This window comes from Culex pipiens, chromosome 2 (assembly GCF_016801865.2).
Source record: "Culex pipiens pallens isolate TS chromosome 2, TS_CPP_V2, whole genome shotgun sequence".
In the NCBI taxonomy this organism is placed as follows: domain Eukaryota; kingdom Metazoa; phylum Arthropoda; class Insecta; order Diptera; family Culicidae; genus Culex; species Culex pipiens.
The window spans coordinates 215,522,190-215,535,611 of record NC_068938.1 but is presented as its reverse complement, the minus strand read 5'-3'; the positions used below and the strand labels follow the sequence as shown (position 1 = coordinate 215,535,611).

The following is a 13,422-nucleotide window of genomic DNA, read 5'->3' as shown; positions in this document are numbered from 1 at the left end:
ACAACTGACAAATCTATTCCACAAGTCACCAGCAAAAACAAATCTCACAACCGGCCTCGTTTTCCCCGCTTAAATCTTGTCATGCTGGTATCGAATTTATCCCAGCATGTCCCAACCCATAACGAGGGTGTGTGGAAGGGGGAATCGTATTTATTTATTTTAATTACACAATTGTGTTGACTCAAAGCGCGACTAACTTTTGCTTTTCATTCATCGATTGGCGCGACCCGGCTGTAGAGTGTGACCAGGAAATTCTACCCATTGCCGGCGGAGCTCCAGAAGTAGAAGGCGGGCTTAGTAATTAATGCTAGCCATACATGACGAGCGCGGCTTAGTACGAGCCGGGTCTTTTTTAGATTTGATGGTTTGGGAACTTTGGAGTGGGGGACGTACAACTTGTTGCGATCGTCGCAACTTTGAGAGTGAAATGCTTGAAACGATCACGATTTGGCATTAAAAGGCAAGATGGCGTCATCCCGGGGTGACATTTCGACGTTCAAAAGGTTAACTGGGACCACGTATCGAGTGAGCGGCAATCCACGTGCCTTCCACATACCAACCGCATGTTTGCAGGTTAATGAAGTGCGAAGCATCGCAATTTCCTGATAACGATCGGGAGCATTCTTCCCGCGGACGAGTTATGCGAACAATTGCAAGTTTCTCTCAACGCTGCGCTATTGTTGCAAAGGCAAACTCTCACGTGCAGTACAGTAGCGCCTCTCAGCGTCTTTTTTACGTAACACGCGCCATATAGGCCAAAGTGGCAACCGTCAACAACTCCGAGATGGCGTCACTACACAGCTCTCCAGAGAGATGATCTCACCCCTTCGGCGCAATCAGGTTTGGAGATGTCGGACCACGTGACACCTAGTGTGGCACACGATCAAACTAAGCCGGCTCATCCCCCTCTTCTACTTTGACGACCTCTTTATGGAGGACGCGACCATCTCTCACCTGTCCCCGGGTCTTGCATAACCTCCGATCGCCAATGTGGTTCGCTCGCAAAGGCCTTGGAAGAGAGGAGTGTCCACCTTACACCTCCCCCTTCGCCCAAAAAAATCAGGTTTTTCCCGCGCGCGATAAAAACGCGATGCGTTCGCGATTATCTCACGTCCATCATCACCTCACCGCGCCGCACAACACTAGCGCCACCAACTTGTATAATTATACGACCCGCGCTACTCTACCTCCCCAAACAACTACCACAAACAACCGTTTAACTCCGGAAAACGAGGTCTTCGCGGAACCGGTTACCCACTTCACCCGCCGCAGGGTCTCTATACGAAAAGGCCCGGCCTCTCGCCGAGTGCGATTATACAATTTCTGCCCGGCGCGGAGAGGGCTCGAAGAGCTCGGAAACTAGGACACTTTCACCACACTTCACAGCAGCAGCTGGGCCTCGCGCTCTGGCCACCGTCGGCCTTCAGCAAGGTTGTTGACGGGCAAGGGGAGTGTTTACGTTTTTTTTAGGTGGACCGGAATATGACATAACCTCACTCGCACTCTCGGGGGCCTCGGAAAGTGGCACAACAACCCGGCCGAGAGTGAGAGTGGCCGCGCAGCGCAGCTTCACGCGATTTTTCGGCATGAGTTATGATCGATTTGTTGTGGCGGGGTTCACCGGTGGAAAAATGTGGGCCAGCAGCAGCAGTCGGAGCTGGGCCACGCGAGATTACGATCACCGCGGCGGTGGTGACCTAGATAAGACGCGGCTTGCGCGAGCGCAATTTGATAATTGGAAAAGTGGTTTTACACGCCCCGCCGGTTATCGGATGATCTGTTGGATTTTGAGCGGTTGTTTTGTTTGTTTTGGAGTAATGGACTGTGCGAGCGGTGAAGGTCACGATAATGGTGCGAGATGGCGGGTTGATTGGGGAAAATCGGTGTGATTGATGCGGTATGGCTTTTTTGGAAATTGTTTCACACTTTTGAGATGAGGACATTGTGGATGATATCATTACCAAATTTCAGAGGTCATAGATTTTATTTTCGACTTTTTTTATTGTTATTGAGTCCTATACTTAAGATTTTCAGTCCATGTTCAGGGCTTATTTACAAATAAGGTCATTTTGTCCGATTTTGGATACCACAAATTTTTATCATCTTTTTGCAATTTAGGACTGTTAGGTTTTTTCGAAATATTTGTATTGTCACGTTTGTTTTCAAATCAAAATTTTATTAATTTATTTTTTATCTCTTTCTTATATGATTATATGATAAATCTCTCTTTCACATATTTAAAACAAATAAATATTAAAAACTAGTGTTAACTTTAAAAATATCTTTCTTTTATAAAACATCAATTTTGAAGGAACACAATCTTAAACATTGAACATAGATTTAAAAGGCTTTTGTAATAACTGTACTTCTATCAAGTTTTGTTGACTCAAAATGTAAGATTTTTAAAAGCCCATTGATTTTTTTGTATGTTTCAGATCGAGGTGGAAAGGGGGAACACAATAATTTTGATGTTCTAATTACTTCAATTCATAGTTTACATATAATCTTATGTTTACAACAAATCTTTCAAACAAAAAGTTCTTTTAATTGCGATTAAGTACATTTTGCAGTTTTTTACTTGTTAATTTTACCCACACTTCAAAATATGCTTAATAAACCCAAAAGTATAAAATGTGAAATCACTGCAGTAGAAATAAATTCGAATACTTTTAAATTTTTTGTAATTGTGTCAAAAATGCATTTTTAAGGTGTCCTAAAATATTTATTTCAGAGCATGAAAAGGGGAATAGGATAAAAACTTGTATGGCTTAAAAAGCTTACATATTTGCTCTAAACGTGATAAAAAATGACAAAACTTCATATTGATAGTTGAGTTTTAAAAAGTTAACAAACAACGGTGATAAAATTCTCAAAACATGGTTATATTTAGCAAAATTTCTCCAAATACATTAACATACTGTTACCTCAAATGATCTGTCTGTTAGCGATCTTTGGCCTAAAATTTCTAAATGTTATTTAAAATTGATAGGCCGTTGCAAATATATTTTCCAAAGTTTATGTGCCCCCCCCCTTCAAAAATTGTCCTAAAAATCAGGGGGCAAGAAAATATTTTTTTCAAAAAAGCTTAAAATTTTTAATGAAAATTGAAGTTAAATCAATTGAAAACAATCTAAAATGTATTTTTCTGCATTGTTAATCATATTTAGCATGTTTGGGCTGGATTAAAAATATTTTGAATTTTTGTGAAATTGCAGTGCACAACATCGCAAAAACTTTTTTTTTCACAAAAAATAAAATTTTCGTCGATGCTTAGATATTTTTGAAACTAATGATTGCAAAACAACTGGACAGGTGTATAATGCATTTTAAAACACTTCTTTCTTTCTAATGTTAAAACCACGGCTCGTAAATTCAATGTTTAAACCTTTTTATTTTTTTATTTGTTTGCCCCCCCCCCCCCCCCCCCCCCCTCAACTTTGGTCAGGGACGAGGGACATAAACTTCAAAAAATATTTGCAACGGCCTAAAGTTCAAAAATTAAAGTAACATTGAAAAAATTGTACAATTTTCTGGAAACTATTCAGGATAAATTTGATACATGTTATTTCTGCATTTTTAATCAAATAAATCGAATAAATATGTTCATATTTTGGGACCACAGATCGGAAAAGGACGTGGAACCTAATGAACTTTTTTCATGAATTTATTGATATCTTGTATTTTTTTTTTTTTTTGCAAAGATATATCTGTTATGATGTACAAAACATTTAATGGTATTTTTTATATTTTTTTTTATTGAGAATAAGGTTTGACTTTTGATTTTTTTCCACCGACCTCGACCAGGGCCGAGGGCAATTTTAAAGTATTTTTGAAGGGATATTTTACTTGCTAGAGCGAGTAATTGACATAAACTTTGTTTTTTTTTTAAATTATATGTTCGAAGCGCCCATAAAAAAGCTTTATAATATATTTATGATCATTTCGAACTTTACTTTAAAATGTTTAAATATCCTCAAAAATATTTCAATTCCTATTTTTTTTCTGTTTGAAGACTTTCAAATGGTGCCGTGTTTTTGCATAAAAATAATTATTACATGGTTTTTAGATAATAAAACCTTTACATTTTATACTTATTGTACAAAAACAATATTTTATATTTTAATTAAAACAAATTTTAATGTTTTGAAAACAAAAAAAACTGTAACATTTCTAAAATATGTTTTTTTAATTCGTAATTTGTAAAACAAATTTTCAATCTGTTTTTTTTTTTGTTTTTGGGTGTAAAAATAGAATTATTTAAGTATTTATTTTTATAAAATCTCCAGAACTTGATTTTTATTTTCATTGATCAAATCTTAATTAAAAAAATCTTTGCTTATTTTGTTTACATTTTTAACCTTAATAAATTTTTTTTTTCAAGCAATTCGAAATGTAAAATTTATTTTATAATAAATACATTATTACACAAAAAAAAATAACATTAAAAAAAACTTTTGATCTCCATTGACTCACCCCTCGTTCCGCACTTGTCTCCAAATCAAATTCCGTGACGTCACCGTTTCTTTTGTTCTCCTCCTCCTCCGCCGCTACATTTTGTTTACGTTCAGTTCAGTTGTGTTTGCTTTTGGTGCACGTAACAACAAAAAGTTCCGTTCTGTTCCCACACAACACGACACGATCCTGCACTGCACAAAGAAGCGGCCCCAAAACAAAAGCAACCCATGACGCGCAACAACCGGCGGCGGTGACTGTCACTTTTCGTCAAAATTTCCCGTGAAACGGTCGTGGTTTTTTCCGACTTTTCGAAGGTGTGGAGAAGGACTAAATTTATTTTTTAGTGATTTAAATTTTTGGTGAAAAAATTACTCTTGGATGCTTCGCGATGGAAATTCCGGTAAGAATTTGGTCGTTTCTGTGTGTGATTTTGAGTGACACGTTACTCTCGGAAGAGGGCGAGGGAGCTGATAAGGTTATCAGCTGAGAGAGTCAAAACAATAACAGGCCTACTGCGTTGATAACGGTTCCGCCCGTCCCGGCTAGTTTGGTGAGGAGTCGTCTCGCTGGCTGAGCTTTTAATAGTCGTCGGAGGAATAATTCCGTTGTGGCGTGATAAGATAAGGAGGGTTCGATGGGGTGGGAAGGTTGGGGCCGGGAGGATCGTGTGACCTGGTCTGTCCATCCTCGAAGAGGTCGATTCCATTGACTTCCAAATCGGTCTGTCTTGTTTTGTTCTCGCTCGTTCTGGGGATTTACATATTCAATTCACTCACCTCTCATCCCATGAATTACCCATAAAATTACTCTTGTCTAACTGTTGTCCTTTTTCTTGCCTTCCCTCTTCCAGAATCAAACAAACTCCAGAAGCACAGCGCAGATGATTTCGAACAGCACAAACAGCAGCAGCAGCAACAGCAGCAATGCATCCAGCACCAGCTCCAGTAGCACCAGCCATCACCACAGCCAGCAGATCCTGCTGCAGCAAACCTTTACCCACCAGCAGCAGCAACATCCGCACCACCACAGTCAACACCACCAGTCCCACCAGCACCACTCCTCGTCCCACCCCCAGCAGCAGCAGCACACCGCTCGTCAGCTTCTGATCCACAATGCTCTCACGCGGACCACGTCCCACCCGGTGACGACGTCGAACTCTTCGTCGTCCTCGTCCAATTCCGCGTCGGCCGCCACGATGGAGTCGCTGATTGAGCTGCTGCGGATGTCGACGGCGGCCAGTGCGGCCGTGCTGGCGCAGTCCGGCAATGGGAGTGGGAGCAACGGAGCGAGTGGGGGTGGTGGCGGAGGTGGCCACCGGAAGCTCGAGCGAACGCAGTCGGAGCCGCTGCCGCAGCAGGTCAATACGTCGAGGTGAGTTGAAGTTTTGGGTTGTTTTTTGGGGATATCGGATTGTTTTGGACCATTTTGACGAAGACGTGGGGACATAAGGGACATAAACGAGGGACTTGTGATTGGGTTTGATTGATTTTTAGTAGAGAAATTAACTTATTCTCAAAAACTATTCTAGATTTCAAACAAAAGTTGATTGCCAAACGTCCAAAATTTGACAAAAAATAATGTACCTATTCGATGATTGATATTGTTATAATTTTGGTCTTTGAATATCTTGTATTCATTCGCCTTTGTTTTCTTTTTTTTGATGTATTTAAAGGTTTTTTTACTTTTTTATTTTATTCTACCTTGAAAATCTAAATTTCAACAACCACAAACATTTTTTATCCTTTTATTGTCGATAAGTATACGGGAAGGTGGGTTAAATAGGCTTATTTGAGAAATTATTTTTTTGAGTGATTTTAAAGACTTTCCGCATAGAGGTGAGGAAGGCAAAAATTGAAAAAAAAAATCAGGAAGAATCGAAAACTTAATTGTTATTGATTTTTTAATTTTTTATTTACAAAAAATCTATGTTTTGTTTTTAAAACATGGTTTATCAATGTTTCAATTAAATTCGCTAAGTTGTTTTTTACTCTTAGTGAAATCGGTCTGATCTTTTTTAGACTGTTTGTTTACAATTCGTCATTTACATTGTTCTGATAGAAACCAGTTTATGACTAAATCTTGAACCAAAATCCCGTACTAACTGCGATGAATAATATAGAACGCTCTCCAATATTTTTAAATCTCATTAGGTTATATTTTTTCGTGCCGGAAACTTGTAATGAAAATTTCAATTTAAAAGGATAATTCAATTTGCCTATTTTATTTCATCTATGTACTTATTCTCAAAGCATAAATAACACAACTCGACATTTTTCAAGTTGATTTCAGTAAACGCTTCAGTGTCGTCAAGGTATGATAGATTTGGGCTCCCTAAACAGGCTCCAGGGAACATAATTGAATGTTAAGTAATTCCCTGCCAATAACTAAAATTATAATTTTTGGGCATGGAGTAGAATCATCTTAAGCAACCATGTGCACCCTTTTAAAATCAAGCTAGATGATTCCATATTATTTTATCAAATCAACGTATTGGCAGAAAATTTACTAAAATTCAATTACAGGCCAGATTCGATTATCCTAAGTATTTTAAATTTCAAGTTCTGCGACGCCATTTTAGTCAAATTTGAATATTTGATCGCATTTTAAATTAAAAAAAAATGCGTTTTTCAAAAAAGGCAGCACTGCCATTTTGACCGCCTTCTTGAAATTACAAATTTTAGATCATTTTGAAGTAGTCCATCTGTATTGCAATTCACTGAAAACAATACACTCAAACCCCGATGGTTTGACACTAACTGTTGTCAAACGAACGGGGTCACTTTTTAGTTTGACACCTCTTTTACACGGAGTTCACGCACACCATCAAACGTTTGTTTTGATAGTGTGCGTGATCGCCGTGTAAAAAGTGACAGTTCGTCACTTTTTAGTTTGACTTTGACCAACCAACGGGGTACAAACTAAAAAAGTGTCAAACGAAAAAGTGACCAACCACCGGGGGTTGAGTGTATTAAAAATTATTAATTTTTGATCCAGGTGCTGAAATTGATCAACTTTTCAGCACCCATTTTAGTGCTAAAAAGTACAACTTTTTGGTAGCGAAAAATAAGCCATTTCGTCATTCAAGAATGACCTGACGCGTCATTTTTTTTGCAATTTTTTAAACTTGAAAGTTGGAAAACAAATTTACTTAATTTTTTAATGCTATTTAGACTTCTTTGTTTAACAAAATTTGTTGTTTTTTTTTAAGGCGGGTAAAAGCGGTGATTCAGAATAAGAATGTTTTGGTTACGTTTAATTTCATTAAAATTAAGGTGCTAACTGATAATATTTATTTAAAAAATATAACGCTGAGGTTTTGATTGAATTTAATTTAAAAAAAAAATCAAAAGATCGAAAAAGATCGCCTGACTGCATTAGATTGGATAGATGAGGCAGGTAGCATTCCGATTTAGAGTATGGCAATTTGGTTACATATTTGCAGAATAATTGAGCGTTTTTGGGATCCCACAAAAATTAAGTAAGATTAATAATTTTCTACCCAATCTAACCCAAATGTAACAAATATTTCGAAGGTGTTCTGGCTGATGTCACCAGGCTTGTCAAAAATATAGATTTTTAGCACAAGTCCAAAACTCCAACTAATTAATTTTCAGAGTTACACGAAATTTGAGCAGTTTTTGTAAAATTTACCAAAAAGATAAACAATTTAAATTAAAAGTTATACTCGATTTTGTATTTGGTCCGTGCCAAAAAAAAAGTATTCGTGGCCAGCTTGTATGCTACGTCGATCATTTGCAACATTTTTATTATTCAATGACCAAACCTACTGCGTAAAGTTAACGGCAAAGAGGATTCGTTGAATTGGATTGAGTTTCAGCACGATTGTTACAACATTAACACTCCTCCCACTTGTGGACAAGTGTCCTTGCCTAATAAAATATTGTGTACTTTAAACTATTTTGTATGGATCGTCGAATATCGTGTAATCGTTACAATTTTAAGCATAATCGTCCCATCAAGTATTTTATTGATGATGATCTTGTTTTTTTTATGAATATGATTTTTATGATAACTAAATCGGGCCAAATGAGGAAGGCTATGGCAATTATGTGTAGAAACTAATTTGGCATAGCATAGCATAGCATAGCATTGGTGTCTACCCGTAGCTGCTACTTCGTTATTGACCAGGACCCCCAAACATTGCTCCGTGGACCACAGATGAAAAGTAGGAACCAATCATCACCCCTTCGCAATTTTCAAAGGTCCCTATCATGCTGATCAATACCGACGCCGGCCACGACCAGAGGTAAGACACGGGGAAGTGGATGGGAATGTTAGCCGATACTTGAGTGATGGGACCGTAAAATCAGCTGCGTCTCCGACAAAGTATCACATGAGTTTTGAGGGGTTAGTAAGATGGGTATGAGGTCAGGATTCACTGTGGTAGGTGATGCGACCATAAGCAATTTGTTTATCGGCTGAAATTTTAAAAATCTTAGGCAGCCGGCTGCGGAAAGATAGCTATCTAGGGATTTAAATATAGTATTAATTCGACCGCGATTCTCCAGAAATTCTCCGTCGGCGTGCCTTCCGATCAACGGTGATGTAGGAAGGGCTTCATTAATTGAAATGATTTTATATCATAAGCCTTAAAAAATATTCGACGACGTGCCTTCCAATCATCGATGATATAGAAAGGGCTTAATCCAGCAATACGACTTGCTAGTCTCAAAAAAATAGGTACGTTTTTATAGAAAACTATAAAAAGAGAACAACACAAAAAAAACTCATCGGCCAACGAACGCGAGTGAAAAAAAAACAATGAAAAAAGAAGAAGGTAAAAAAACAGAACTGCGCGTCCCGAAAAGCACCACACTACTGATGCCATTATTTAATTATAATGACCAATCACCCCATGCACTCGAACAGCGACACAAAAGAGACGGAAAATAACACGAAAAAACAGGACTGCGCGTCCACACAGGCACCGCACTACTGATGCCATTATTTAATTATAATGACCAATCACCCCATGCACTCGAACAGCGACACAAAAGAGACGGAAAATAACACAAAAAAACAGGCTGCGCGTCCACACAGGCACCGCACTACTCAATTATGTGTAGAAACTAATTTGGGTGTAAAAACTTCAATTGCGTTCATCTCGATTTTTAACATCGGACAATTATGCATAGAATGACAGTTAAGTGAGCATAACTTTAGATAGAGTTATCAGATGTATTTTTTTTAGCTGATCCAAAAGGTCTTTCAAATACCTTTTGAAAAAAATAACATAGCGGATTTTCTTAACAGGCAACTCGCAGGATCGCAGACGCAAGCTCAATTTTGAAAACATGTGAATAAATCTGATCTTCGACAATGACAATAGGGAGCTGGCGTTACATCGTGCTGCTACCTGGTTTTTTAAATTGCAAAATTGGAAAAATGCTGCAAAATCAAGTCGATAAAGTAGTCATTTTCGTTTAAGGTAAAGAGGAAAACGTGGTAGAATTGTTTGAATTTTAATTCTGAATTTTGAAAATTGGGAAATCTGATCCCGTCAGGCTTTAGAAAATTCTACGTTATTTGTGGATGGCACCTAAATTGATCTCGATTGAACACCTCAAATCTGGATAAATTGATAGTTTATCTGACATAAAAAGTTATAAAACAAACTCTTTCAAAGTTTTTTTTAAAATCAAAAATAACAAAACACTGCAAACTTTGTGACCAGACTAAACAAAAATACCAATCCAGAAAATAAAATCCTTGAAATATCTTCAACGTGCATTTCTCCCCTTCTCCTCCCCAATCGCAGATACAAAACCGAGCTGTGCCGACCGTTCGAGGAGGCCGGCGAGTGCAAGTACGGCGACAAGTGCCAGTTTGCGCACGGCATGCAGGAACTGCGCAACCTCCAGCGTCATCCAAAGTACAAGACCGAGCTGTGCCGCACGTTCCACAGCGTCGGCTTCTGCCCATACGGCCCTCGCTGCCACTTTGTGCACAACGCCGAGGAAGCCCGCAACCACAACCGCTCGGTGGCGGCGTACCACGCCCAGCTTGCTGCGGCCGCCGCAAGTGGCCAAAGTCAGTCCCAGGCAGCGGCAGCTGCCGCCGCTGCGGTCGCTCAACTGCAGCACTCGGCCGCGCTAATTCAGCAACGTCAGCAGCAGCAACAGCAACACCAGCTGCCGCTCAGTCCGGCCCTGTCCATGTCGACCGGTTCGGACCGCGGATCGTCGCCGATCGGATCGCTATCGCTGTCGCCGACCACGTCGATGGCCAGCTTCTTCCCCGAGCAGGGCAGCCCCACATTCCCACCGACGTCGTCGAACCAGCAGCAGCAGCAGAGTGCGTTCAATTTCCCGGCGTCGCCTCCGGCCAGTCCGATTGACCACCAGCACCACCAGCAGGTGTCGCCGATGGCCACTCCTCCGCCGTCGTCGCCGTCGCTGGTGCTGAAGCAGCAGCAGCAGCAGCAGGATCTGGGTGAGGCCCGACTTCCGGTGTTTAACCGGCTCAGCTCAACGGTGGACGCGTTCACCAATCTGATGATTTAGGGTGGAAATGGTTCTTTTCGGTGTTTCTGGGCGTGGGGAAAAAACGCAAGCAAGCAAGTCTAAAAGCGCATATTTATACACACAAACACACATTTACCTTTAAAGAGAAAGAGAAGAAAAAAAAACCGAAAGAAAAATAGAAAAAGTTGCACCCCATCCCTTCTAGAAGCGAATGCGCGTAAGTCGTAAAATCAGCACACACACACACTGTATTTATTATTATTATTATTTTTTGTATCTATGAAGCAAGCAGAAAAAAAAACACGCACCCCACCCTCCCCTAAAGCAAGCAAAACAAACACAAAAATACATACAAAACGAAACACGGACAGAAAAGAGAGAAAAAAACACAAAAGCTAGGAGGAGAAAAAGTAACCAACATTTATTTAATTATTTATTTTTATATTAAAATTAACGTTTATTTAAAGCAAAACAACAAACAATCAAAACTAAACTTTGATGAAGCAAGAAAGAGAGAAGAAGAGAGAGAGAGGATAGCGAAATATGAAATGTTAGCGAGCTTCCAGTGATGCGAGAAGAGAGGGACGATGACGAATTTTGATTTCATACGCAGACGTACACAAATACACAAAGCCCACAAACACACACACGCATAAAACCAACCAACCAATATTCTCCTTTGTGTTTATCTTCCTTAATTATTAGTATGATATCAAGCAACAACTATACTTTATTATTTTTAATTTATTTTATTTATTTTTTCCACTCTTGCTACTATTTTTTGTTTCTTAAAAACACCGACAGAAAAAAAAACTCAAACGAGCTGAAGCAAAAAAAGAAACGAAACTGAAGGTTATATTCTTTGTATACTTTGTAGTAATTTATAATATTTGAAAAGCATAAAAAAGTCATGAATCGCTTAATTACACACGCACGTGCAAACACACGTGCAGAAAGCAAAAATTACCCCTTGTTTATATGAAAATTGCGAAAACTATTTGGTCAACACCAGAAAGTGCCTTATCTGAGAGCTCAATCCAAGTAGGCTCTGCCCGCGCAACCCCCGCGCTTACTACGAGTCATGTACAGGTTTTAGCATTCGAGTCAACTTCATTTTCAAGCGCAACGCGCGGGAGAGCGAGAGAGGAAGGAGCCTACTTTGATGAGTTTTTGTACATTTGAAATTGCTTAAAAAAAGGGTGAAACAAAATCCTCTAGCTTTGTAAGGTGATATGATTCTTCCAACGATACTTCCAACTTTTTTATACATTAAATGATTATTGCGAAAAAGAAAAACAAAAACAGAACTGTGTATAGAGAAACAAACAAACATACAACAATATAAAACAAGTTTTAAACGATTTAATCGGCGAGTCGCTTCCACGCATTTTCCGCACTCTAAAACGCAGGAAACAAGCGCGCGAGCGCGCGCGCGGAAAAAGTTTTCAATTTAAAAACGAAAAACTTTTTTTTTCTTCTTTCTAATTGTGATTATAGTTTTTAGCTAAGCCTACTACTGCCATCTGTGTTACTGCGTGCGCGCGCCGGTGACGGCGATGACGACTTTTGTAAAAGACAATCAAAGTAAGCTGTGCACGCGCGTGCGCGCGCGCGCTTTTCCAAGTTTGCGTTGTGCGGAATTTTCGGATCGTGGCGCTCGCCAGGATATTTGCTTTAATTTTCCTTGTGAGGTTAGATTGTAAGAGAGAGAGAGAGAAAAAATCGAGTAAAACGGATATATATTTGTGTAATTGTGTGTAAAAAGAGAACGAAATGCAAAACACTCATTAAATCTTCCATTAGGGTTAGGCTGAGAAAAACATATTACTATATATTATGATTGCTACTAAGGTAGAGATTTACAGTGCTTCCCCCCTTTTTAGGTTAAAAAATTTTCCCTTGAAAATTTCAAATCGAGTCGCCGAAAGTGCGGCGCAAGCCACGCCCCCCGTTCTTCTGTCTCTTAATTTATAACCATATTTTGTGATTTTTGTATGTTAGAAATAAACTTGAATAAACGTCAGTCTTCCTGAATGTCAAGCATAAAAAACCGCTTTTGTGTATATTTTTCCGAAGTGCTAAAAGAAAATAATAAAAAAAAACGAGTAGGCTCTGCGCGCCCTAATTAATTGCCCCTGCAAGTCCTTGGTGCCCCTTCAGATAGTCATAGCCTACTGCGTCTTGTGTGTTAATCTCCGATTCCCCCCAGCGCTGCGCAGGCATTTCACGGCAATAAACAAGATTAAAGATCTCTCACCCCCTTTTTTCTACTTATTTATTGCATTTTTTTTCTGTGTTTTAAAATAAATGAATATTCGCTTAACTTATTTAAATTATACGTAAACGTTAAGACTACGCCGCCTCCCCACCCGCTTCGCGTACTTGCCTAGTTACCTTAATTACCATTGTCACCCCCACCCAACTTAACAGAACGCAGAAAAAAAAAACATAATTTTAGCAAAAAAAAAATTAACACGACTTT

The 13,422-nt window shown here is 39.1% G+C and overlaps 1 protein-coding gene across 3 annotated transcripts in view; it reads left to right on the top strand.

Annotated features, from left to right (window-relative positions):
• LOC120418575 (protein TIS11-like) overlaps positions 1-12,270 on the top strand; it is a 185,901-nt gene extending 173,631 nt beyond the window's left edge. For 2 of the 3 annotated variants that reach the window (XM_052708087.1, XM_039581020.2), the window contains exons 3-4: positions 5,306-5,826; positions 10,235-12,270. In XM_052708087.1, coding sequence (XP_052564047.1) covers positions 5,306-5,826; positions 10,235-10,979 — 1,266 coding nt within the window. In that variant the 3' untranslated portion in view covers positions 10,980-12,270. Of the gene's footprint in view, positions 1-4,700; positions 4,856-5,305; positions 5,827-10,234 lie in introns of those variants that run through there. The other variant, XM_052708088.1, reaches the window with a different exon arrangement.
• The last annotated feature ends 1,152 nt before the right edge of the window (positions 12,271-13,422 follow it).